Source organism: Ursus maritimus, unplaced genomic scaffold (assembly GCF_017311325.1).
Source record: "Ursus maritimus isolate PB19 unplaced genomic scaffold, ASM1731132v1 scaffold_14, whole genome shotgun sequence".
Lineage (NCBI taxonomy): Eukaryota > Metazoa > Chordata > Mammalia > Carnivora > Ursidae > Ursus > Ursus maritimus.
Window position 1 is genome coordinate 41409673 of NW_024423786.1, and position 25879 is coordinate 41435551.

General features: G+C 47.7%; 2 protein-coding genes across 4 annotated transcripts in view; one reads left to right on the forward strand and one right to left on the reverse strand.

The window, feature by feature from the left end:
- SETD2 (SET domain containing 2, histone lysine methyltransferase) overlaps nucleotides 1–18149 on the forward strand; it is a 121909-nt gene extending 103760 nt beyond the window's left edge. For 2 of the 3 annotated variants that reach the window (XM_040628906.1, XM_040628907.1), the window contains exons 19-21: nucleotides 15112–15192; nucleotides 16950–17051; nucleotides 17324–18149. In XM_040628906.1, the coding sequence (XP_040484840.1) occupies nucleotides 15112–15192; nucleotides 16950–17051; nucleotides 17324–17485 (345 nt within the window). In that variant the 3' untranslated portion in view covers nucleotides 17486–18149. Of the gene's footprint in view, nucleotides 1–11246; nucleotides 11300–15111; nucleotides 15193–16949; nucleotides 17052–17323 lie in introns of those variants that run through there. The other variant, XM_040628908.1, reaches the window with a different exon arrangement.
- Nucleotides 18150–20654: 2505 nt separating this feature from the next.
- Nucleotides 20655–23949, reverse strand: LOC103674871 (death domain-containing membrane protein NRADD). Its single transcript, XM_040628911.1, has 5 exons — nucleotides 23835–23949; nucleotides 22478–22636; nucleotides 21642–21819; nucleotides 21381–21523; nucleotides 20655–21284 (listed from the first exon to the last, which is right to left on the reverse strand). The coding sequence occupies exons 2-5, from the start codon at nucleotides 22581–22583 to the stop codon at nucleotides 20965–20967; spliced, it is 747 nt and encodes a 248-aa protein (XP_040484845.1). The 5' UTR covers nucleotides 22584–22636; nucleotides 23835–23949; the 3' UTR covers nucleotides 20655–20964.
- Between the last annotated feature and the right edge of the window lie 1930 nt (nucleotides 23950–25879).

Sequence of the window (25879 nt, forward strand, 5' to 3'; positions counted from 1 at the left end):
TTTGTCTTCTCTGTCTTAACTCTTTCCTTGTAAATCTGCTGCATTCTTCTTGATGCTCTGTGTTTCTTTTTAAATGTGTTTTAGCTCATTAATTGAAATCTTACATAGATGGTATAGTTCAGTAGGATTGATGGGTCTGGAAAAAAGTTAGCTCTTTACATAAAACCTCACCAAAGGAGTATTCTGTAGACCCCCACCTTTTTTTTTTTTTTTTTTTTTTTTTTTAGAGTTGGGACCGAAATATTTTACTATGGAGGTACTATTTTAGAACAAAGAAGGCAAAAAGCTTATTCCACATCTCTCGCTCTGACAAGACAGTAATTAGGATTAGAGATCAAGTAAATTAAATACTCAGTGACTGAATTATAACCATTTTTTATCCCTATCTGTTTGTAACAGGACTGGCTATCACCCTCGCTAGGGTGAGGTGTCTTGAGTGAAATCAAAGACCATATTTCTATGTCCTAAGATCTGAATAGTATTTTTTTTTTTTAAACAAGAAGAGTCACTTAACTAGTTAAGTCGTTGGAGAGGTAGGGAGAGGGAAGAGGGCAGAAAGGAAGAAGCTAGAGTGAGAGAATGAAGTGGAAACAACATACCTTCTTTCACATTTTATTCACTTTGGGAGGAATGTTTTTCTTCCTTCATATATTTGCCAAACAAAGTTTGCATTTAAGTTAAGTCCATGTGAAGCTTGGTAAATTTCAAATGAATTGTTTGAGTCACTTAACCACATCACTGTAGCTATGGTATTGTCACATTTTCTTGAATCATTTAGGAATATGCCCAGGATTGTTAGGCAGCTGCCATTTAAAATATCCAGAAGCTTACAAACAAACGAAAAACCACAGTATCTCAGACTTCTGTAGCTATGTTAGTTATATCTTTTGAAAAATAAACAGAAGGTTTGAGAAGAGATCTCTGGTGCAGGAATATAGCTGAGCTCTGAGACCAAGTTTATCAAGCATCTTAACTGTTAATTATGATTCAGTCTTTTGGTCTGTAGAATACCATTTGATTGACTATAGAAGTATAATGCAAAAGCTCAAAGTGAGTCTGTTTATCAGGTTGTATCTGATAACATACAGAGAAAGTAAGTAACATGTTTCAGTCAAGGCTGTGGGTTCCCAACTCCTGCCCTAGATTAGTTACACTAGGTACATATACCGAATTCTAGAAAAGTTGCAGTGCCCAAAATTCACATGATATTCACAGTGACAACTGTGGAAAAATATGTGGGTGTATAATTAGGTTTTAGTGGAAAACTATTCTACTCTATAAACATACTGGAGTGTCAGTTCAAAGTTAGGATTAGAATTAATACTGTTGTTGTTGTTGTTAATAGATGCCAAAGTAACAGACTTAGTTTGGTTCATCAGATTTGAAAGTTGGGAGAGAATAGTCCACAGGTGGACTGTGCAGGGATGTATGTATCCCCTTCTTGAATTGTAAATATGAAGCTCTTACTGCGTGCTTGTGTTGTGAAAGCCTGTGTGAAATTCAGAGGGCCAGACCTCAGCCAGGAAATTGGTCAGAGTATGGTGGATGCAACTTGACTATGGTTAAGGAACTTCAGAAGGAAAAAAAATAGCTTTCTATGGCTACAGAGAAGTGTTTTCTCATAGGGCTGTACTTAGGGGTTTAAACCACCAACTAAAAATTACAATTTTTGCTTTAATTGTGTAGTGAGATGGAGATGACTCCCAAGATGAAATTCCACTTGGGAATGACCAGAACGGTGGGATTTCCCCTGTCTAATAATGGAAGAGTGTCCCTTGGTGCCTCTTCTAAAATGTCAGCGATAAGGGTGCTTGGGTGGCTCAGTTGATTGAGCATCTGGCTCTTGATTTCACCTAGGTCATGATTTCAGGGTTGTGAGAACGAGCCCTGCGTCAGCACTGGGCATGGAGCCTGCTTAAGATTCTCTTTCTTGGGGTGCCTGGATGGCTCAGTCATTAAGCGTCTGCCTTCGGCTCGGGTCATGATCCCAGGGTCCTGGGATCAAGCCCCCGCGTCAGGCTCCTTGCGCGGCGGGGAGCCTGCTTCTCCCTCTCCCACGCCCCCTGCTTGTGTTCCCTCTCTAGATGTATCTGTCAAATAAATAAAATCTTTAAAAAAAAAAAAAAAAGGTAAAAAGATTCTCCTTCCCTCTCCCTCTGCCCCCCCTTCAACAAACAAACAAATAAATAAAATACCAACAATGAGAGGGAAGACTTTTTGTTTTCAAATAATGGTACCACACTGCTCATTAGCTTAAATTTAAATTAGTGGTCTAATGTAAGAGACCACAAAGAACTCTTTGTATTTTTAACACTTTTTTTGAAGCCTGGTAATAGGCTTCTGAAAGAGTAATATATCTTAACTATATACTGTTACTTTCTGTTTAATGTGTGAGCGTGTGTTTTATCCCTCAGGGTGTGCTTCATTTGTTATAGAAGGACAGACCAGGAAAGTTAAGAAATCAGCACATTTGCAGGGGCGCCTAGGTGGCTCAGTTGGTTAAGTGTCTGTCTTCGGCTCAAGTCATGATCCCAGGGTCCTGGGATTGAGCCCCACATCGGGCTCTCTGCTCAGCAGGGCGCCTGCTTCTCCTGCTCCCTCTGCCTGCTGCTCCCCCTGCTTGTACTTTCTCTCAAATAAATAAAATCTTAAAAAAAATAAAATCACATTTGCATTTATAGCAGAGAGGTGTTTGACTAAAGGACTGTAATATATACTTGTAAGAGTACTAGAATTTTCTCCAACCCACATAGTGTAGCCTTTGTCTAGCATTTCTTAAAGGTTAGTCTCCTGACATTTGTTTCAGTTATATCATTAAATTATTTCAGGAATGTTAAGCAACAGACAACAAGGAGTCCATTCAGGGGTCTGCAAAAGCAAATATAAATCCAATGCTTAACTCAAAAATAACTCACATATGTTGCTCTGCTCCTGTGTGTTGGGATAAGTGGATGGTGCATGTGTAAGGATGAGAAGGAGTGGGAAAGTAGAAAGAGGAAACATTCCTCCTACCTCTTAATTGCCTGAGAGGGGTTACAGAGTGAGATTGCTGCTGCTGCTGCTGCTGCTTCTTCCTCTTCTTCCTCTTCCTCCTCCTCTTCCTCCTCTTCTTCTTCTTCCCCCCCCTTTTTTTTTCTAAGATTTTATTTATTTATTTGTCAGAGAGCACACAAGCAGGGGGAGCAGCAGGCAGCAGGGAGCCCAACTCGGAACTCAGTCCCAGGACCCTGGGATCATGACCTGAGCTGAAGGCAGACAAGACACTTAACCAACTGAGCCATCCAGGCATTCCCAGAGTGAGACCTCTAATGGAGATTCAAAGATGTCTGCTTTCAGAGAAAATAGGAGAGAAACTTTTCCATTCTTCTTCTTTGCCATAGTACAAATATATACGTAATTCTCTCTTGGGATTCAAATCTTAATGAGAGAGCACAAATACAGTTCTTATTGTGAACAAATAGTGATAGGTAAGAGGTGTCTTCTCTCCTGCATGGAATCAGAGTCAGACCGGAACAGGGCTTTTATAACTTCAGTTCCTTGAGTGCATTTGACTGTTCGTGAAATAGGTGTACCATTTCTATCTGAGCAGAAGATAAAAATTAATTTGAGGGGCGCCTGGGTGGCTCAGTCATTAAGTGTCTGCCTTCGGCGCAGGTCATGATCCCAGAGTCCTGGGATCAAGCGCCGCATCGGGCTCCCTGCTCCGCTGAGAGCCTGCTTCTTCCTCTCCCACTCCCCCTGCTTGTGTTCCCTCTCTCGCTGGCTGTCTCTCCCTCTCTGTCAAATAAATAAATAAAATCTAAAAAAATTTAAAAAATAAATTAAAAAAAATTAATTTGAGGAGGTTTTTCACCTAATGTTCGATTTTATGTAAATGACACCTTTGGTAACCAACTCGAAATATTCTAGCCATGTAATTCAGAGGAAAGGAAAACAAACTGTCTTTCTGCTTTCGTCTAAATTTTTTCTCCCTATTCTTGCACATAAAATACTTTTTGTTTGCAGCATCTTTAATATTATATCTTTGTATTTGCAAATGCTCTTTCAGTTGTAAATAACAAAAATGCAGGTCAAACCAGCATAAACATAAAAAGAGAGATATTGTCCTGTATAACTTGGGAGTCAAAGGTTATTACAATCTTTGATTCTGCTTCTCTCTATGTGTAAACACGGCAAGCGTCAAATCTGGGAATTCTTTTAAGGAGAACAGCTCAATAATAATTGAGAGTCCTGTGTAAAGCACTGTGTGCTGTGGGTGAGAGTAAGGGATGATAGTGATGTGACCCGAGCCCCCACCACTCAGATAGCTTACCTGGTCATGGGTGATCACTGAGACTCCTGTGTTAATTGTCCTTGATTTTCAGTTAGTGATTCACATACAGAATCGGTCATATTCGTTTCTGGATAGCCAGAAGCTGAGTCACCCTCAGCTCTTATGAAATAAGAGTCTAATGATCTTCGAGTATGAAAAATGAGCAAGATTTTGGCATTGTTTTGATCTGTTATCCTCTCAGAGGGTAGAAGAGAATACTTGTGAAATGCACTCAAGTGCTGTGGACCCGTGGAAGCTGGGAGAAGGCTGACCAGCACCTGCAGCAGAAGTCTGCCCCCTGCATATGGGAAATCTTGATGTGGGCAGTGATGGGGTGAACCGCCTGACTTCAGGAACATTTATAGGTGGCGAAGGGCACTTTTGGCCATTAGGAGAGCTGTTCTTCAGAGATTTTTCAAAATCTCACAGAGAAGAAATAAACTATATAGAAATTTTAACAGGTTAAATATTTAAGAAGGTTTTGTACAGATTTTGGTTTTAGGTTCTTTACGTATCAAGAACAAAAGAAGGCAGTTTAGGGGCGCCTGGGTGGCACAGTGGTTAAGCGTCTGCCTTTGGCTCAGGGCGTGATCCCGGCGTTCTGGGATCGAGCCCCGCATTGGGCTTCTCCGCTGGGAGCCTGCTTCTCCCTCTCCCACTCCCCCTGCTTGTGTTCCCTCTCTCGCTGGCTGTCTCTCTCTGTCAAATAAATAAATTAAAAAAAAAAAAAAAAAGAAGGCAGTTTATTCAGCTTATCTATGGCGTAGAAATACTTAATAAAATATTGATTGAATGAATCTCTGATTCATATAGAAGACTATACTTATTGATTGAATGAGTAGCTCCTTGATTTCTACAATGTTTATGTCTCAAGGCTTCTGTCGCAGCCCTAAAATTCGGAATGGGGCTACAAATAGAGGAAATTGTAAGCACCAATGAAGAGCAGTTCAGACTCTTATGAATGGTTTCATTACCCATGACTCTGACAGTCTCTGCCTTTTAATTGGTGTGTTTAATCTGTGGACATTTAGTAAATGTGTCAGTAAGGTTGGGTTTAAGATCCACCCCCTTACTATTTTCTAATTTTTCATCAGTCTTCTGTGGGGGAGTTTTGTGCTTTCTTTTGTATTAGTTTATATTTTTCTCTAAAATATTTCATTGGCTTTTCTATGGACTTATTAGCCATTCCTCTTTGTTTTACTTCTTAGTAGTTGCTCTAAGGAGCAGTTATCAGAGTATAGTGTGGGGACCTTAAGGATTTTTAAGACCCTTTCAAGGGAGCCATAAGGTCAAAACTATTTTCATAGTAATACTAAAATATCATATCCCTTTGCCGCTCTCATCCATTCACAAGTATACCATGGAATTTTCCAAAGGGTACATGACATGATTGAATACATAAGGAAATGAGAATCCAGCTGTCTTCTGTTAAGCCTGACATTAAAGAGATTTCCAAAATGTAAAACTGTGCCACTCTTACCAATTTCTTTAGTTTTGGAAAAGAAGTTATCTTTTCACAAAAAAACTATATTTACATATGATGGGTTTGTTAATGCTGTTTTAAAATAATATTTTTTGTTTGAAATTAATTTTCTTTTTTCTTTTTTCTTTTTTTTAAGATTTTCTTTATTTGAGAGAGCAAGAGAGAGAGAGCTGAGGGGAGGGGCAGAGGGAGAAGCAGACTTCCCATTGAGCAGGGAGCCGGATGTGGGGCTCAAGCCCAGAACCCTGGGATCATAACCCGAGCTGAAGGCAGATGCTTAACGGTGCCCCTGAATTTCATTTCTAATATAGTAAATTTGGATAGATAGAACCCATATGAACAAAAACTCTCTGGGGTTCTCAGTATTTGAAGAGCAAAAAGGAATCCTGAGACCTAAAAATTTGAGAACCACCATATTCATCAATATGAATATTGATCTACAGTCTCCTGTTGTATCAAATACCATTTAATCGATAATTCTAAGGACCTGCTTACATTTTGCCCCCTCCTGTCCATTGTTCTTTTGTTGCTGTACAATTTTTTTATTCTTTCATATGCTGTGAACCCCAGAGTTCATTATTATTTTTTGCTTTAAAGAATTTTTTTAAACTTGGGAGCAAAGTCTTTTATTTACCCACATATTTGCCATTTCTCGTACTCTTTATTCTTTCATGTAGATCTGAGCTTTTTCTGGAATCCTTTTCCTTTAGACTGAAGAGTTTCCTTTAATATTTCCAGTATTTCAGGTCTAATGGTGATGAATTCTCTCAGTTTTTGTTTGGCTGAGAAAGGTCTTTGTCTTTCCTCTTTTCTTTTTTTTTTAATAGACTATTTTTTAGAGCAGTTTTAGGTTCACGTCAAAATTGAGCAGAAAGTACAGAGTTTCTGTATAATACCCCCCTGTCACCACACATGCACAGCTTCCTCCCACTATCAACAACCTGCCAGGGTGGTCCATTTATTCCAGTGAACCTACACTGACATATCATTATCACCCGAAGTCTGTAGTTTGCATTAAGATTCTTGATGTTGTGCACTCTGTGGGTTTGATACATGTGTAATGGCATGTACCCACCATCATAAGCATCAAACAGAATAGTTTCACTGCCCTAAATATCTTCTGTGCATCCCTCCCTCCTTTTCACCTCCCTCATCGCTATCCCTGACAACCACTGATCTTTTTACTGTCTCTCTAGTTTTGCTTTTTACAGAATGTGATATAGTATGTCACCTTTTCAGATTGATTTCATTCACTTAGCATTATACATTTAAGGTTCCTTCATATCTGTTCATGGCTTGCTAGCTCATTTCTTTTTAGCCATGAGTAATATTCTTCTGTCTGGATCAACCACAGTTTATATATTTGTCCTGTAGCTACTGAAGAACATCTTGGTTGCTTCCAAGTTTGTGCAAGTTTCTTATGGGCATGCATTTTCCATTCATTTGGGTAAATATCCAGCATCACAGGTATGGATCACATGATAAGAGTATGTTTAATTTTGTAAGAAACTGCCAGACTACCTTTATTTTTGAAGGATATTTTTACTGGATAGAGAATTCTAAGTTGATACTTTATTTCCCCCTTTCACCACTTTAAAAGATTTTTCCATTTTTTCCTTACTTAGAGTTGTTACTAATAAGAAGACTATACTTATCTTTGTTCCCCCAGATATAATGTCTTTCCTTCTTTCTGTCTGCATGGAGAAAAATCTTAATCTTCTCCTTATAATTGGTTTTTAAGAATTTGATTTTGACGTACCTTGGTGTTGTCTTCTTTGTGTTTAACTTCTGTGGTTTTTTGAGCTTTTTTTTTGGCTTTTTTTTTTTTTTGAGCTTTTTCGATCTGTGGATTGATACTTTTCATCAAATATGGAAATAGATTTTTTTATTTCAGTTATATTTCTCAGCTCCAAAGTTTCAGTTTGGTTATTTTTAATACTATCAGTTTCTTTGCTATTTATGTTTTCCTTTATATCGTTGAATGTTTATAATGTTCAGCTTCCCTTTTATTTCTGGGCATGTTTCTAGTGATTGATTTTTCTTGTGGTTATCAGATTAAAATCTTCCTGCTTTATGTGCATCCAGTAATTTTCATTTGAACACTAGACATTGTGATTGTTATGTCATTGAGTTTCAGTTTTATTTTCCATTAAAGATTGATGGGTTTTTTTCTTAATCTTTGTTAGGTTGGGTCCAGAATAGTCTTTTCTCTTGGAATGACTACTACTATCCAAGAGATGGTCTTTCTGGGATCTCTACTGAATTCCTTGGGTTAACACCAAGGTCTCTTCACTCCAGCTGGTAGAAGCACAGATGTTTTCCAGCCTCTTTGAGCTCTGGGAATTGTTAATTTATAGCTCATTTCAGACACTTTGAACTCCAGCCTTACCCTTCAACTCACTGAGATCAGCATGTTGAGCTCTGCTAAGGTTTTTCTCCCTGCTCTTGGGTCTGGTACACATGGAAAACCAGGATACTCGGGACTTACATACCTCCTTTTTCTGCTTGCTTCTGGGATTGTAATCCAGTGCTGCTTAATGTCCAGTATATGGCAGCTGTTGTTTCATGTATTTTGTCTAGTGTTTTGGTTGTTTACAGTGAGAGGGATAGTTCGTTAATAGTTAACTTGTCATGGCCAGAAACACAAGTCTGCGGAAGGGCTTTAAAAAACCAAACAAAAACTTTATTGAGCTATAACATACCTAACAAAGTTCAGTTGTTTTATGTTTACAATTCAGTGACTTTTAATAAATTTACCAAGTTATTGCAACCATTACCATAATCTGCTCTTAGAACATTTTTATGCCCCCCAAAAAGATTTTTCATATCCATTTACAGTTAAATCCCCACACCTATCCCAGCCCAACCACAAATTTATTTCATTCTTGATAGATTCACCTTTTCTGGACATTTCATATAAGTAGAATTATATAACGTATGGTCTTTTGTGACTGGCTTCTTACATAGTGTAATGTTTTCAAGAGTTCATCCTTGTTATCTCATGTATCCAAATTTCATTTTTATGGCTGAATAATTTTCCCTTGCATAGATGTACCACATTTTGTTTATCCATTCACCAGTTGATGGACATTTGGATTGTTTCCAGTCTTTGGCTGTAATGAATAATGGTATATGGACATTTGTGTTGTGAGACTTTGGACATGCATCTTCAGTTCTCTTGGGTGGATACTTAGGAGTGGAATTGCTGAGTCATAGGACTAATTTATGTTTAGCTTTTAAGAAACTGCCAAACCATTTTTCTGAAGTAGCTATATCAGGGTCACCTGGGTGGCTCAGTGTGTTAAGCATCTGCCTCCTGCTTGGGTCATGATCTCAGGGTTCTGAAATTGAGTCCTGCTTCGGGCTCCCTGCTCACTGAGGAGTCTACTGGGGAGTCTACTCCTCCCTCTCCCCACGCCAGTCATGCATGCTCTTTCTCTCTCTCTCTCTCTCTCATTCGCAAATCTTAAAAAATAAAGTAGCTATGTCATTGTACATTTCTATACCAGCAGTGTATGAAGTTTCTGTAGGAGAGTTTTTATAGAAACAGGTATCCAGGGGGGAAACCCCATAAGTGTCATGTGCTTCCAGCAAAAAAGTTCTCTGGACATTCACTCTGTGTCTTAGCTTCTTAGCCTTTTAACTTTGATTTATCAGTTTTACCATTCTTATATTTCTATGAGAAAAATCTAAACAAAAGGCATCTGTTCTTTGTTATTAACTCTTTGGGTATAACAGATGAAAGAACAAATGAGTTTTGATCTTCCAACCAAACTTGCCCTGAAGCACAAGTCAAAGACTTGAGGTGTCAGTCTTTGGATCCCTTTCCAGACCATAGTCTCCAGCATCAATATCTACTCTGACTCGGATAGCTAGGGACTTACTTGGATCCAACCTTCCTAACCAGTTTACAACTGTATTCACCTCACTAGCATCTCAAAAGACACGAGAAGGATGCCTGTGGGGTATGTTTTTATTCCTTCTGTCCAACTTGTTTTCATCTTTAGGGCTTTCATGTAGGTTTTAATCCCCTTGGAGATACAGATTGTAGCATTGTGAATTTTCATTAACTTATAGGCCTTGTGTGAGGTATTAAGGATAGAAAGAAATAAAACTGAATATTAGTCTTCAGGAAGTTCATTCTAAGGAAAAAGCACATCAGGGCACCTGGGTGACTCGGTTGAGTGTCCAACTCTTAACTTTGGCTCAGGTCATGATCTTAGAGTTGTGAGCTCAAGCCCCACGTTGAGCTCTGCGCTGAGCATGGAGCCTGCTGAAGATTCTCCCTGTCTGAAAGAAAGAAAGAAAGAAAGAAAGAAAGAAAGAAAGAAAGAAAGAAAGAAAGAAAGCCACATCTATATATCAAGAACACAGTGGGGTAGTTGCTATAGTAGAAGTATGTACAGGAACACCTGAGTGGCTCAGTTGGTTAAGTGTCTGCCTTCCGCTCAGGTCACGATCCCAAGGTCCTGGGATCGAGCCCCACATCAGGCTCCCTGCTCAGTGGGAGCCTGCTTCTCCCTCTGCTGCACCTCCTGCTTGTGTTCTCTCTCCCGCTTACTCTCTCTAAAATAAATAAATAAAATCTTTAAAAAGAAAAAAAAGGACGTACAAAATGCTATGGGAGCATGGTTATTAATGGTCTGAGAAGATGCATCAGTGATATGTCACAAAAAACATGATTTTACCTATAGCCAAGGTGGGCAGGAAAGAGCATTCTAGGTAGATTAAGCAGTTTTTGCAAAGGCATAAAGTTAGGATAAGACAGAGTGTATATAGGGAATAATATAATTTGGTGCATATGGGGTAGTGAACAGGACTTTAAAAATATGGAAATGTAGGTCAGATTTAAATTGTCTAAGATCTTGGTGTCCTACTAATGTGATTACTGTGTGAGAGTAGCAGAGGAATCAGTCAAATGTGTTTCCCTTGAGCAAAACAGGCTCATTTGAAAAGGTGAGATTGGTAGTGGGGAGATCAGATTGGAAAGTATTATAATAACTTAGGCAAAGTGAGCAACCGAGAGTGGAGATGTGGGGGGTTCACACAGAGACATTTGACACACATTGTGGTCAAGGCTTCACAAACAAGTGGGTATGGAAGAGGCAAGGAAGGCCCAAGGATGGCTTGGGGTGATAAAATCCCATTATTCAGTCTAGGGGATGAAGGAAAGATCACAAGGAGGTTTGGAAATAAGTTCAGTGTGGAATTTGAGCTTCTTATAGGACCCCGGATAAGAATGGCTGGTAGACAGTTGTGTCTAGGTTTGAGTCATCAGTAAACTGCTGTTTTTTTGAAACATTAGGGGGATATGGTACCCACACGGGGAAGGTGTATAATGGGCAGAGAATTCTTTGAGGAGTGCTATGTGGTGCTGGATGGGTGGTTTTGAAATCTTTTGATGCTGAGACTAAGCATCTGTGAGAGCCCTCCTTCTCTGTTTTCCTCCAGTGTTGTTCCCTCCTCTTGGTCATCTTGTGCTCTCTTCCATCATCCGTCATGTGGTGAGTGTAAAGTCAAGCCTTCCCTTTGAGGACCCCAGACGCGAATCATTCCTGACTGCTTGCGTGATTGAGCGACAGCAGTTTTTACTGCTGCTTTCTGCCTTTTAATTAATATTCAGACACAAGTGTAGTAGATGTCGTAAGTGTAACTATGTTGTGTTAAAATAGTGGTTGTGGAGTGTTTGTTGGGTTGAGGGAGTTGGAAGAGGATGGGATCAGAGGCCAAGAGTCTTTTCAATTGATGGTCCCATCTTTGGTGTTGGGGTAATTTGCAAAAGGATTCCATATGAAATCACTCCCTGGCAATGGAGAGGGATCTGGGAAATCACATTTGAGAGAGGATTGTCAAAAACCAGAGCCTGGATCTCTGCAGAGCAGATGGTTAGTTGCCCAATAAGCACAGCCTGGTTATTAGCTGGGGGACCAGAGAGAAACTCCCAGGACTGTACTACACTCATGGCCAGATGGAAGGAGTAGGAGGCCTTCTGGTTCTTAGGACCTTAGTTTCAGGTGTATCAGCTCCACTTTTCTCTGCGGGAAATAGATGGAGCCTGTGTGTAATCTAGTCAGGCTTTCAAAACACTATTTCTAGAAACTGCCTTAGAGATCTTTTTGTTCCTGTCCAGTCCTTCTCCAGTCCCCACCATTTTTTTTTCTTGACAGAATCAAGTGTGGTGCCTTATTTAGAACCAAACACTAAAATAAATATTTTTGTTCTTTCTACTACCAAAGGTGGTCACAACTCCAAAACAGAATATACTGAGCTTTTATTATTTTCAAGGCTTCTTCTTACTTCACCTTTTAATTGATGTACACAGGCTCACGCATTGAAGAATTTAGGTTGAATCGTGTATAGTGTTTCTGATAAGCTCAACTTCTGCTTCTGGATTCATGCTGCCTTGAAAGATAAAGTTCCTGCTTGAATAATGTTTTACATTTCATGTTCCAAAGGATATTTAATTAAATTCAGGGAGAGAGAAGCATTAGGTCGGTATATCGTGCTGTCTTTGTCAGGACTTCTTCCAGCCAGCCTGCACTCCCTAGTTCCAAGGCACATGAGCTTTGTGACGTGGTCACTTCTGCCTGTATAATAAAGGATGGAGTTTGCATTTGTTGTGTTAAACAGCCAGTGTGTGGTTACCAGAGCCATCCAATAAGCTTTAATCATTCCCTTTCTAAGCCAGAAAGACTCGAAACCTCACCTTGGGTAATATGAAGGTACTTAGGCCTTTCTTGTTATATTCGTATCTGGTCATATTCCAGCCAGATTGCCTGGAATCCAGATTAAGGCTGATAGCAGGATGAGCTGCTAAAGGCAGTAAGCTCTGGCTATCTACCAGGCCCTCTGCCCACATTTCACTGTGTGCTCTCATCTGGCCACTGTTCACATAGGTTCCCGCCAAAATCCTCCATTGGCTGATGATGCCCTGTATGAGCCAGTGGGTGGAAAAGGCAACCTGATTATTGCTGAGGCCCTGGGAAAACATGGCTTTTTTGCCTGTCATAGGGCTTTCCCCCCTCTCTGATGGGTTCCTGGAATCTCAGCGACACTACTGGTATGACAGGTAGATGTTCTCTACCCCATGAAATAGCTTGTTACATTTTGGGGACCATTGGTCCAGGCTCATGGTCTTTTCTGGTGCTAAAGGATTTTTAATCAGCAGTAGGCATTTTAGAAGGTTAATAACACTGGTTTTAAAAGCTTACATATTGTAGAGATGCTTACATTTCAAATGGGACTTTTCTGGAGTCAGAGAGGTTTTTCGTGTCAGTGTCCATCAAGTGCTATCCTTGGCTCTGACTCTGGCTCTGGGTGTTGCTCGGCATTGGGCCTGAGTAAGTGTTAACCGGTTTCTGAAATCATTTCTCATGCCATTTGCAGACCACAGACCATGAGGGGTACATAATTTCAGTACTCCCTAGAGTGCTTCATCTGGTTTATGATTTCCATGATGTAAGTCTAGGCATCCTTCATTTGAACATTTCCTTTCTCAGTCCCAGTTGCTCAGCACTCAAAAGGACCACGAAAGCTAGACAGAGCTCAGTGGGCTGTGCTCTATAACTGTGTTTTTAAAGCCTTACCAACCTCACCAAATCAGAGGTTAAATTAGAAAGCTATTAAATATGCACTAGATTTATTTAGCTTTCTGAACACATACCCCATTCAGAGGGAAGCAGAACGTTTCTCTTCACACAGTACCCTCACTGAGAGCCTGGCCTCTCTTGTAGGTTCAGGAGCCTTGAGATGGTTGTCATACCTCCAGGGCTTTCTGTAGTAGCCGTTGCTCCTCATTCCTGAGATCTACAAGAGAACAGCTGAGGGCGTGTTGAAGTTTCCTGGGCTTATTCAGGCCGTTCTTGATCCCTTGCTACCCGAGGTCTTATTGTGAAGCACAGCCACGCACTCTCCTCCTGGAAGAAGTAACCACAAAATCCCAAAGCCAAACATTAGAAAATAGAGTTACAGTGTGCTTTTTGGTCTTGTTTCCTAAAAACAGGTCGAATCTGTATGTTCTTTCTACTCTGCCCTCCCCCTCCGGCTGCCACAACCGCAGAAAGTAGAAAAATGGAAAATATGTAAAGCTTTTATAGCAAATCAGAGAAAGCAGATTTGTGGCAGCCCAAAGCCAGGGGAGTGCCACCTTTCTCTGGAGCCAGTCCAGAGCAAAGGGAGTTGAACAGCTCCTTCATCACCAGTGCCTTCAGACTGTTTATGGAAATGGAAGAATCAGCACTGGGGGATGGAGGGGGAGTAGAAAAATTCTCCGCTCTAAGCGGCTAGCAAAAACATGAAGTACCTATAATAGCAACTGTGGTTTCTACGTCCATCTGAAATCTTTCAGAAGGGAATGCTCATAAATCTTTTCTATGGAAAAGTACATTTACTAATGAGGGGCTTGATGGTTGGTGGTGGGCAAATGTATGGGGAGAAGGCCTTGCGTGGCAGGTGCTCTGAATGCCAGGGCTGCCAGCCCCTTACCTCTCAGCAGTGTCTGGTTCAGGGGAACTTGGCAGCCTCCCCTCTAGCACAGTGGGAAAGGAGTATTTTTAGGTTTGTCATCATCTTACCAGCTTGGGACAGAGTATCTTCTGTGTCTTAGCATCTATTTATCTGTTCGCTGACTTGGTTGACTCTTGTCTCCTTTCCCCCCCATACCACGATATGTCTTTAGTCTTTACATTCCTGAGCTGGAGATGCCAACCTCCAGGGAGCCTGTGCTGCATGCGGAGACAGTTTCCCACAGATCCAGCCAGTTCTGCCTTGGGAGGAAAGGCGATGAGTACACAGGGGGAGTGGAGAGGCCTGGTAGGACCATGGTGTGGTCTGACCTGATAGTTGTGTGGTGAAAGGTCTTCAGAACAGAGCACTTTGCCTTTGTCCTGGAATCCTAGAATGTCAGAGCCGGGAGAAGTGGAACTCACCGAGCTGAGGCCTCACTTGACAGTATGGGAACTGAAGCTCAGAACAGGCACCTGAGGGGCACATCACACAGCACGTTCCTCTGCAGAGAAGGCGACTCTGGAACAACTGAAAATGTTAGCAACATCAAGGATGTAACTTTAACTTAGGGCAGAGAACGTGGTTTATAGGAAGGAGGCCACAGCCAGATGAGAGGATTGAAACGTGAGGTAGGACTGGTAACAGCAGCCAAGCTGACTCCAAGCCATGCCCAGTTAGGATTCGAAATGGATCCTAAAACTATGAGTCAGGTGTCCCAGCTGGGAGAAAGAAAGGAGGGTTCTGGAACAGCAAGACATCACCGACCTGACCTCTCATGCCAGCACTGTTGTGTTTTCTTTTGCATTTCTAGACCTCGAAAAAGCCTAAGACAGCAGAAGCGGACACCTCCAGTGAGCTGGCTAAGAAAAGCAAAGAAGTATTCAGAAAAGAGGTAAGGTTGGGTGGGTGTGGGCCCTGAGCTCCATAGGCTTAAGCCTGAGCCCTTTCCTTTCTTGTCCTAAGTGTTAGGCAACCCTGCCTTTGGGTGTTCCCTTGCTTCTGTGGTGTGACTGAGTAGTTGTCATGTGAGGGGGGCCCATTGGAACGGTCCTTTGCAGGTGGGTGATAAGCACTTTCATGTCCATTATTATTTCATCCCTGTAACCGCTCTTGAGATAGGCGAGACAGGGATTGCCATTCTTCTTACGCAGGGAGAGGACCTCTTAAGGTTCAGAGAAGGTAAGTTCTAGACAGACGACCTGAACCCAGGCCCTCCAGCTCAACGTCCAGTTCTGTTTCTGCGACGTTGCATTCGATGGCTGCCTCATCCTCACGGGACTGGGAAAAAGCATTTCCCCTTCATGCTACTGGAAGTGTGTGTTTCTAGCTGTTAGGACACCAGCCTTGTCTGCTTCAGGGCATCTAGATTCTGAACTCCAGTCTTGATTCACTGACTGTGGGAGGAAGCAGACCTAAAGAAATAATGGCAGGCTGTGTGCAGAGCGTGCCGTCTTCGGGCTGGAGGCCACTGCGCGGGGTGTCAGGAGGGGCTGTTGAGTCGGGTGTAGGAATGGACCAGATAGATCAGGAGGGATGTAACTTCAGGCAGTAGAATGTACAGTAACAGAGGAAATCATCTTCCTTTCCAGGGGATTAGCACAGGGTGTGTGAGCGGTGTTGGAAGATGAGGCCGAGCAGTACTGCGCCTTCATCTAGGGACCGTGTGTCTGGCAGTTACAGGGCACCATTGCAGGACTGGAAGCCGGGAAGAAGGAATTCCCTGACTGTATTTGGGGAAGTGGATTGAAGCGAGAGAGGATGGAGGCCAGAAGACCATAGAAAAACTGAATAAAAGCCCTTCCCGGGGCTAAAACTTAGTTTCTCGCTCTCCCTGTGTGAAATGATTGTTGTTTCAGCTCAGCCAACCGGCAGCTGTTGGTTCAGTGCCTGCCTGGTGATAGAGCCTTGTCCTTTGAACATCCAAAGCCTCCTGAAGTTTCAGGGATTGGTAGACCCTAGTCAAGGTGCTCCCTGACAAAATGGTGATCATTGACCTCTTTGCTTCCTCTGTACCCTGGGATCTTAGCACCACAGAGACTTTCGGAGGTCCTGTGGGGGGTCTCTTTTGAGATAAGCCACTGGTAGGACAGACAACTGCAGAGACCGCTCAGGAGGATGCTGGGCATCGTGTATGGGAAAGGTCCTGCCCTGGGGCTTCTCCCACCAGCTAGCATGCCATGCCTACACATGCTTCCGTTGCTGTGGTGTGGATCAAGGGACGTGTAACACAGAAGCGGAGCGACCTTCTGTAACAGAATGCCTGTGTTCCTGGGGTTGCTCAGCACCCTAGCAGCACCGAGACGCACTCTGCTCTGCCTCCAAGGCTACAGTCTCTTCATGTCAAGGATATGAGATTGGTTAGCTGAGACCGGGGGCTGCCGTGAGATTCAGCAGTGGAGTCCTGCGGCTGGGTCTCCTCCTGCTGCTCTCAGTCAGGCTTGCTTGTCTATCCAAGGCAGCCCCTTCCCTCTCAGGGCTGACCTAGGATCCGTTTCTCTTCTATCCCACTGGCCTAGTAGCACTCTTCTGTCCAAACCAGCCAACCTGAGTGGTGGAAAGGGAAGGATTGACTGTCTCATTATTTCCTCAGTGCAACCCCTTACCCTCTCTGGACTTTTGAGCAGCGTGTGCTCTTTTTCCTGCCTGCAGATGTCCCAGTTCATCGTCCAGTGCCTGAACCCTTACCGGAAACCTGACTGCAAAGTGGGAAGAATCACCACAACCGAAGACTTCAAGCATCTAGCTCGCAAGGTATCCCCTCTGTCCGTTCTGATGATGCTCTGGGCAAGCCGTGTACCTTTCATCAGAAAGAGTGGGTTTTCCTTGCCAGATGCCCGGGCTGGGGACCTAGGAAGAGGGCGGGAAGGTTAGGGAAGGGAGGGCACCCTACGTGAGGGTGGGGTTAGTGGCCCTCTAACAGACTCGCAGAGCTTAGCCTCCCCTTTCTGCTGACCCCAGCACCAGGCTGGCCTCACCCCCTGAAATCCTTTCCACTCTGGTCTCTCTTCCTGTATTCTGGACAGCTGACTCACGGCGTGATGAATAAGGAGCTGAAGTACTGTAAGAACCCTGAGGACCTGGAGTGCAATGAGAATGTGAAACACAAAACCAAGGAGTACATTAAGAAGTACATGCAGAAGTTTGGGGCCGTTTACAAACCCAAAGAGGACACTGAATTAGAGTGACTTGTGGGGCCAGGGTGGGAGGACAGGTGAGCAGGTGGGACAGACTCGGGAGAAGAAACCCTGCGGGCCCGCTCCCCCCCAACCCGTCGGGGCTGTGCTACTGGTGACACGTCGCCCTGGGGAATTCAGACCTGCAGATTGCATCTGAAAACAACGAAACCGAGCTCCATCTACAAGTGATCCCTGGTCATGAGCTATTGGGGTGTGGTTGGAGGCCCATCAGAGGCAAGGGCTTAGAGAAGGACCCCGCTAAGATCCTGGCCAGGCATAGCCCCACTCCCAAACCTGGGTCTCCTCCTTGGCGGTGCTGTCAGCGCACAGACCCATGCGCATCCCCACCCACGATCCCTCGCCCTGACGATCTGTATTATATTTTAATGTATATGTGAATATATTGAAAATAATTTGTTTTTTCCTGGTTTTGTTTGTTTTTTGTTTTGCTTTTAGCCTCTACGTGCTAGATCACAGGAAGACTTTGTAAGGACGGTTTTAAGTTCTCCTGCAAGGTTTAATTTGTTATCATGTAAATAGTCCAAAGCAGGCTGCCTTGTGGTTCCGGCCAGCCTTGTGCTATGTTGATAAGATTGATTTACTGCTTAAAATCACTTTACTTTATCCAATTTTTACTGAACTTTTTATGTAAAAAATAAAATCAATTAAAGAAGTTGGCATGTGTGTTCCCTAAAAGCTAGTCAAGCATATTTGTATATAGTGGTGCCACTGGAGAGAGAAAGGAGAGATGGTGGCCACAGATGTGTAAAGTCCAGAGTTAATCCTTGAGCTTGGAGTTCATCACAGGCCTTATTCCCGACAGGTCCCACTGTGACTGACACTTGTGGCCTTGGGATCTTATGCCTGTGTTCAGGGTGGAGTCAACTTGAACTACATGTGTTCCAGAGCAAAAGAAGCAGAGCTGAGGGCCTCTTTGTCTCTGGGCTTCTTTGGTTAATAGGTCAGGCAGGAGAAAGGCACGAGTCTTCCCCTTTATACCTCCTGGCTGAGGAGAGAGACGCATTGAACTTCTTCCCTCCAAAACCTGAGTTCCCCAAGCTCCCGGGAATGCTCTTTTGATGAGTGGGTTCCCCAACTTCCCCCACCATGCACCCTGACACTGGGCTTGGACACTAGAGGGAGGACCCCTGTAAAGGGGTACAGTGCACCTGCTGTGATGAGAGTGGACATCTCCTGGAGGAGGCAGGGCTCAGTGGCCCGACCCACCTCACCCACCACCCTTTGATGGATCAGTTGTCTGGGCTGTGAGGAGGACTGTAGGCTGCAGGCCAGTCTGGAGCCATCTTTGCAAAGAGATTGGTCCCATCTCTTCCTCACCAGGGCTGTTTTGCTCCCTGCAGCAATGCCCTTGGGGAAGGGGCTGTGGCCCGCTGAGTCTCAGGCAGGGCAGATGGCGCTTAGAGCATTCGCCTGCTGGGTGCCGTGCTGGGCACTTGGAGCTTGGGTTGTGCTCACTTGATCCTGACAACCCTGGGGACAGAAGTTGGCACTGTTTGGATGAGGAAATTGAGGCTGAGAGAGGCTCAGGAACTCATATCCTCATTGTTAGGAGAAAAACACCTATTTTAAAGTTCTAATCATTAGACATGCTATTTAATAATGTAGCCAAAGTGTTTTCCCATGCTTCTGCAGCCTTCAAAACTAAAGCACATGATATCAAATGGATGGACTCTTAATTCAACCCTCTTAACATTTGAGAGTTATTACAGAGAATATCTCCGTTACTGTGCACATTAAAAGGGAGTGGTAGTCTTTGGGGTGGGTTTGTGGTGCAGGGGTGCGGCCCTGTGCTCTGCTGCCGCTCACACCCAAGTCAAACTCATGGTTTGACCCGAGGCTCCAGGTGTCAGATGTTCCAAGGACATTTAGGTGGCCTTTCATTAAAGGTTGGCGACCAGGGAGCTGTAGAGTTTCAGATAGGACACCTTTGAAAAGGGATAGTTATCTTAGCTCCCTATTGAGTTTTTTCGAAAACTTCTCCCGTTCCACACACCCCTTGACACCTTCAGACTCCAATCCCTCAGTTGTGATGAGGGGTACCAGCCGATCAGAAGCTGTCGGGTGCCACTCTGCACAGGCTTCCACGTTCAGGGCCAGTCCTCGAGAGCCCCGGGGGCAGACTCCCTGCCCACGGAGGTGTGAGCTCTCCCAAGTGCACCGGTCTGATTTCAGCTGACCGAATGCTGAGCTTCTCCTGCTTTCTCTCCTGGGTTATCGCCCAGCGGTCCTCCCTGGATGGAGGGAGCTGCAAACCTGCCCTTCCTCAAGGACAAGATTGCCAGGATTAAGCAGTCCCGGTGAACAGTTTCTAAGGAGCAGCAGTCTGATGTTTGGCACTCACAGAGCAGCCAATCCGTCACGTGTCAGCAGGAGGACAGGATCAACCCGAGGCCTCCCTGGGCCACCGCCGAATCCCACAACTCCTGAATTTAGGTGGCTGTGTTGCATAAGTACTCTGACCCTCACGGATGCCAGGATGGTGGCCATTGTTCCTTCCTAGGCAGGGGCCTGTGTGCTGTAGTAACCCCTTCCAAAGGCAGTAAGCAGCTTGTCTGCTTCTCCTTGCAGATGCGTGGGGTGCAGGCAGCTTGGCTGCAGCTGCTCTGCCCTCAGCTGCCCCTTGGGGGCTGGGATGACCTGCCTGCCCTTGGCTTGTGTGGAAATCACAGACACAGCTATGCAAGCATGTGTGGAACTCCCTCCTGAGCCTGGAGCGTGAGTCCTGTAAGGGGAGTCTTGCTTCCTTTTTCTCATCTAAAGGTGACCTGATGCCCTTGGTAGCTGGCTTCCCAGGGCGTCTGCCTCCAGCTTCCCCTTGATACTGGTCACAGCAGAAGTCACAAAAACGGCCTCAATGCCAAGGCCCCTCGGTGCCAGTGTAAGGGGTCGGGGGGCCTACTGAATGTGCCATCCTAGTTGGTGTTCTCTGGCTAAGGAAGCTCAAGTTCAGAAAGGTAAAAGAGCTCCCTGCCACACGCAGCCAGTGAATGGCAGACGCGGGATGCGAACGCCAGCCTGGGCCTCCAGTGCACGCGCGTCTTCCACAGAGCGCGCTGCCTGCTGGCTCACGTGCTCCCACATCGCAAGACCCTGTTCTGGGCCTCTGCCTCATAGCCGCCCAACTGTCCCACAGGCCCAAGGAGTCAGAGGCGGCACGGTAGTCCAAAACTGCCTTTAATAGGAGATACAAAAGTAGAAAAACCAGTTGAGGCTAAATAAGGGAAGGTGGAGTGGAGAGGAGGACGGCAGGGCCACTCCTCACTGCTAAGTCCCCCAACGTCCTGGTCCCAGTTCTCGAGGAAGGTAGGGCAAGGGGAGGTGAGTGGTGGCCGGCTCTTCCGTGTTCCCTCCCAACAGAGCAGGCTGAGGCCACCGATGCGAGGAAGCTCATAGAAGGGAAAGGGTGTGTGGGTGGAGGGGGAGCACCAAAGCGGGTTCCCTGAGAGGCCAGGCTGTGGTGGCGTCACTCACACCACAGAGCAGCCCTCAGCCGGGGGGCCCAGAACCCGGACCACATCTTCACGGCCCATGGCAGCCAGGGCACCCTCCAGCACCCTGAGGGTGGCACCACTGCCTTCTTTGACAGCCCAGTCCCTCAGCAGGGTGGAGGCTGGCACCTGGCCCCGGGCCATGATCTCCACGGCGTCAGCCTGGTAGCCCAGGCGGCCTGCCAGGCCCTGCCAGCCCTTGTCGGGTTCGCCTGACACTTCCAGGAGCCGCTCCACTTCCTCTTGCTGCTGCCGAGGGAGATGAACGTAGAGCCGGCAGCCACGTTCAGGATGTGGCCCTAGGGTGGGAGACGTGAGGGGCACGAGGGTCAGATGGGCTGGGTGGTATGGCAGAGCTGGGGCTGGAAGTCTATAGACTGGGGAAGGAGGCTCACCCTGGCTGGGGGCGCAGGGCTCCTGACTGCTGGGATTGTCCAGGAAGACAATGCTGTCCCCGTGCCTCTGGTCCCTGTCGAGGGCCCCCAGCTCTGCAGTCCGAGCTTTGGCCAGCTGCTGTCTTTGTTTATGTGAGCGCCAGCTGTGGGGAGCAGGGGGGACCCGCCAACCTGTTCCAGCCTTCACTGAGACAAAGAGGGAGCTGGCTTCGAGTCCAGATGGGGAGGGGGGGGCCAGAGGGCAGTGCCCAGAGTACCTACCATTTGAAGGCCACGTAGGCGAGCAGACCAAGGACCACAGCGGCCAGGAGGGCACAGTAGACCGAGATAATGCTGCCTGAGGCCCCTGGAGGCTCAGGGAGGAATGGGGAGGAGGTATTGGGGGCCAGAGCTCCCCCTACCCATACCCCTTCCCTGTCCTGTACTCTCTGGGTCTTATCTGTAGCGGAAAGGACAAATAGGATCAAGATCAAGGAATCAAGGCCAGGGTCTCTAACTAGCGGTCACTTAGACTTTGCTACCAGAAAGGTTTGAACCAACAGTCCCTATTCATAGAATCAAAAATTCATACCACGGCATTGAGACTGGCTCCTTACCCACCCTCATTTCCCACAGCCTCCTCTCTGCTCCCCACTCTTGGACACCTAGCCCTTCCTCGGGGTACCCTCCTCCCAGGTGTCCAGACGTCTGCTCTTGCTGTTCGACCTTCTCTAACTGGCAAGTATTGCCTACTCTGGGAAGGCTTCCTTGATCTCTCCCGGTCTCTCCCTTTTCTGGCCCCGGCTGTACCTCCTCTGTCTACTGGGGCATTACACTGTGTGTCCCGTCTCTCCTACCACGTCTGGGCCATGAAAACAAACTGATACACGTTGGTCCCTATGGGGGCCTCTGCACATGAGACCTTGTAGAGTTTCGCAAAATAAAGCTGAGCTAGAAGGCAAGTGAATGCTGCTGCTCGCTTCTGCCTGGAGGCCAGTTATCACCACAATCCAGCGCAGGCAGGGCATAGGGTACAGGGACTCCAGAGCTTGTGACTGGACCTGTGTGTGACCTACCCACCTACCCAGTGCCCAGAATCTGGATCAAAAGGCACTTACCCACATGGACCATGCCTTCCCTGTGGCTGGAGTTGTGAAGCATGGCTCTGCCAGCTAGCAGTGCTCCCAGGGACTGCATCTCTTGGAGAAGGGGTTGGAATGTCATGGCAACACTCAGGCAAGGGAGCTGGGAGACTTCTCCTCTGAGTCCAAAATCAGCTATGTGTAGCAAGATGGGGGAAATTCTTCAGGCTAGATGTCGGGAGTCCCTTGGTGTAGTGGGTCCTCCTCTCCTGGCTCACTCCATCGTGATTCACTCCAGGGCTGGTTAGCCCCCCCCCCCCACCAACCCGGACCAGTTTCCTCCTGTGTCAGATGGGGTGGTGGGGTCGACAGAGCTCGTCCCCACAGGCCAAAGCTGGAGGGGCCAGGGTGCAGCTCAGGATGGAGGAGAGCAGGTTGGAAACCCTGGCAAACCCCTGGTCTGAGTCCAGGGATGGCACCGGAGGACCACAGAGGCTCCCATCCTCACCTCAGTCAGAGCTAGGCCGGAGACTTGCTGATTGGGGGCTCCCCCAGACATCTCAGCATGAACCTGAGGAACCCAACACCCTAAGTCCTGAAGGTAGGGCTTCCTGTGACTATGGCCCCACTCCTGCCTCCAGGGTCAGTGTCCAGCCCTCACCTCCTGCCCAGAAACTGGACAGCAGGGTTCCTTGGTGGGTTCATCAAGGGCAGAGAGTATATGGGCCCAGAGGCCCCCTAGTCCTTTCTCCCCTGGGAATTCAGAAGGCATTGAGGCCAGAAACCTAAAGGACAGGACTACTTAGTCCCAGGACCCATCTGGGACTGATCCTACTGGGACGCGATTCCTAAGGCCTGGGTAAGAGAAGCCCCATCTGGGCTGACAATGGATCTTGCCCAGAAGCGGCCTACAAAAGAAATCTGGGGGCAGGCCCTCCAACTCCCCAACATCCACCACCACATCCGGCCTGGTCTCCAAACTCACTTCCCTGCCCAGTCAGCAAGTGGGTCTGGGACAGAGACTGCGGGGCCCTTGCCAAGAGTGAGGCTTGTTCATTTGTGTCACTTACCACATAAGGGGCCCTTCCCGGATTCTGGCTGGCAGGTGGGCCTGTGACCCGCGCGCCTAGCCACGCCAGGCCTGTGTCTGCTCAACCCACCCTGAGCTGCGGGGCTGGAGCCTCTAACCCCCACCCCCACCCCCGCCTACACACGCACGCACACACATCCGTCTCCAGGCCACAAAATACGCCCACGCATGCCAACACGGAGGCCGGCACCACAACGGACGACACCCGCACGATGGCGGGCCTCGAGGTGGGGGACAGAAAAGCAGCCCTCGGCTCTCTCGGTCCAGGAAGACCCGGAGCTCTGTCCCCAACCCCCTCCTGACCTGCGGCGGCCGCCCCTCCGCGGCTCCCAGGATCCACTCGGGCTGGCGAGACTCGGGCCTCTGCGCCGCCAGGCTCCCGTGGGCCAGCCGGGAAGGCTGCGTGCAGTCCCTGGGGAGGCCAGCTCCGGCGAGGCGCGGGGCGGGGCGGGCGGTCCCGGGAGTCAGCCAGAGCGCCCACGGAGCGGCCTAGGCGGGAGCGCGGCAAGCGCGAGGCGAGGCGCGGCCGTCCGTGGCCCCGCCCCGCGCAGGGACGCGCACACGTGCGGAGGTGTCGCGAGGCGCTGAGCCGGAGAACCACCCGCCGGGGAGGATCTGCGGACGGAGTCCCCCAGGACAGGGCGCGCCTGGGGAAACTGAGGCCACGCGGAGGAACGAGAGTCGCCTGGACGGCTTCTGGGCCAGGAACGCTAGCCGGGGCGGTGGCCTGGGCAGGCGGAGGCCGTCGCGCGCCACGCATACTCGGAGGCGAGGCAGCTACAAAACTAGGCCAGGTTTATTGCCGAGAGTGGGAGCGGGGGCCGCCTTTAGGAGTAAGCCACAGCCCGGCCCCGTGCTCCACCGGGACGGGGTTTGGGAGCCTGGGCTCCCGCCCCACACTGTGCAAAAAGTGCTGTGCGGCCGCTGAGGCCAGTGCCAAACTCCGGGCGGCCCCTCTGCCGGCGAGGGGCGGGACTTCCTGGAGTGAACAGCCCACCAATCCCTGAGCTGGGCGGGGGTGGGGTCCCGCCCACCCCCGGAGCCGGGCCGACGGCCGCGGCGTGGTCTCCTCCTTCGGATTCCCGCCGACTGCTGGGCGGGGCCTCCAAGTGCGGAGGCCGCTGGGGGAGGAGCCTGCGCGGTGGGGAGGGGCGGCTGTCAGCGCGCCTCTCCAGGGTTGTACTCTGTCTCCCCCGAGGACACCTGAGAGATGCGCCTGGAGGACCGCCACAGCTTCCGCGCGAACTGGCTGCTGCGCGCCTGGGGGGCGAGGGCGGGGAGGTAGGATTGCGGAGAGGTGGGCCAGGACCGGCGCTCCCCGCCCCGATCCGAGGCCTGCCCTGCCCTTATCCTCACCTCAGAGGGCTGCCCCGCGCCCACCACGATAAGCTTGCCGTCCTCCAGGCCCACGAGCACGTGGCTGCGCTCCTTGGTCACAGCCACGCTGCGGATGGGCACCTTCATGGGTAGGGGAGGCGCAGCCGGGAGCAGTCTGCAGGGAGGGAGGGATACACTTGAATTGTCAACTGCAAGGGAGCTTTGTGTCTTCATTCTCCCGTGTACCCTCTCTGTCTGCATTGGAAGGATGGCTCAACTGAAGCCCTAATACATAAAGGGACCTCCGGCAAGTGTGTGGCTAAGGGAGGCCCAGAGCAAGATCAACCCACTCGGGACAGGAGACAGGCCCTGAAGAATGTGCCCATGGACATGTAAAGGGGCTATGGGTAGGTCCACCGTAGGGGGGGTGCGGATACAGAGGAGGGGCTGGGAGGGTAGCACCTTTTAGTATCCTCTGCCAATGACTACCACCCTGAAGGTCCATGAACTCAGAAAGAACGGAACTCACTTGTTCAGGTGGAGGATGTGCAGGGCACACTGGGCTGTGCCCAGCAGAACAAAGTCTTCTGTCACGGCCAGGGCCGTGGGCTGCTCCAGCAGGGGCAGTGAAGCCCGTAACTTCCCATTCACGGAGTACAGGTGCAAGGAGTAGGTGACCTGGAAGAAGCAAGAAGATGTCAGCAAGGACAGAATCCCAAATACCCCTTTCTTGGCTGAGCACCCCTTTTCCATACCTGAGCCCCCACACGCTCCCTCGCTGAGCTCTGGACCACAATCTGGCCCTCAGACCCCAGCGCCAGATGGGACACGGGTCCGGGTAACGTGGCCCCTGGGGGCCGTAGTGCTGCCACAAATTGGCCACGGCGTACAGTGTGGATGATCACAGTTCCATCCTGCAGAAAGGCAGTTTAGGGCGCTGGGCACAGGTCTCTAATCTCCAGGGGCACTGCCTAGCAAACTCGGCCTCCCCTGGGCGCAGGCGCACACACGCACCTCAGATCCAGATACAG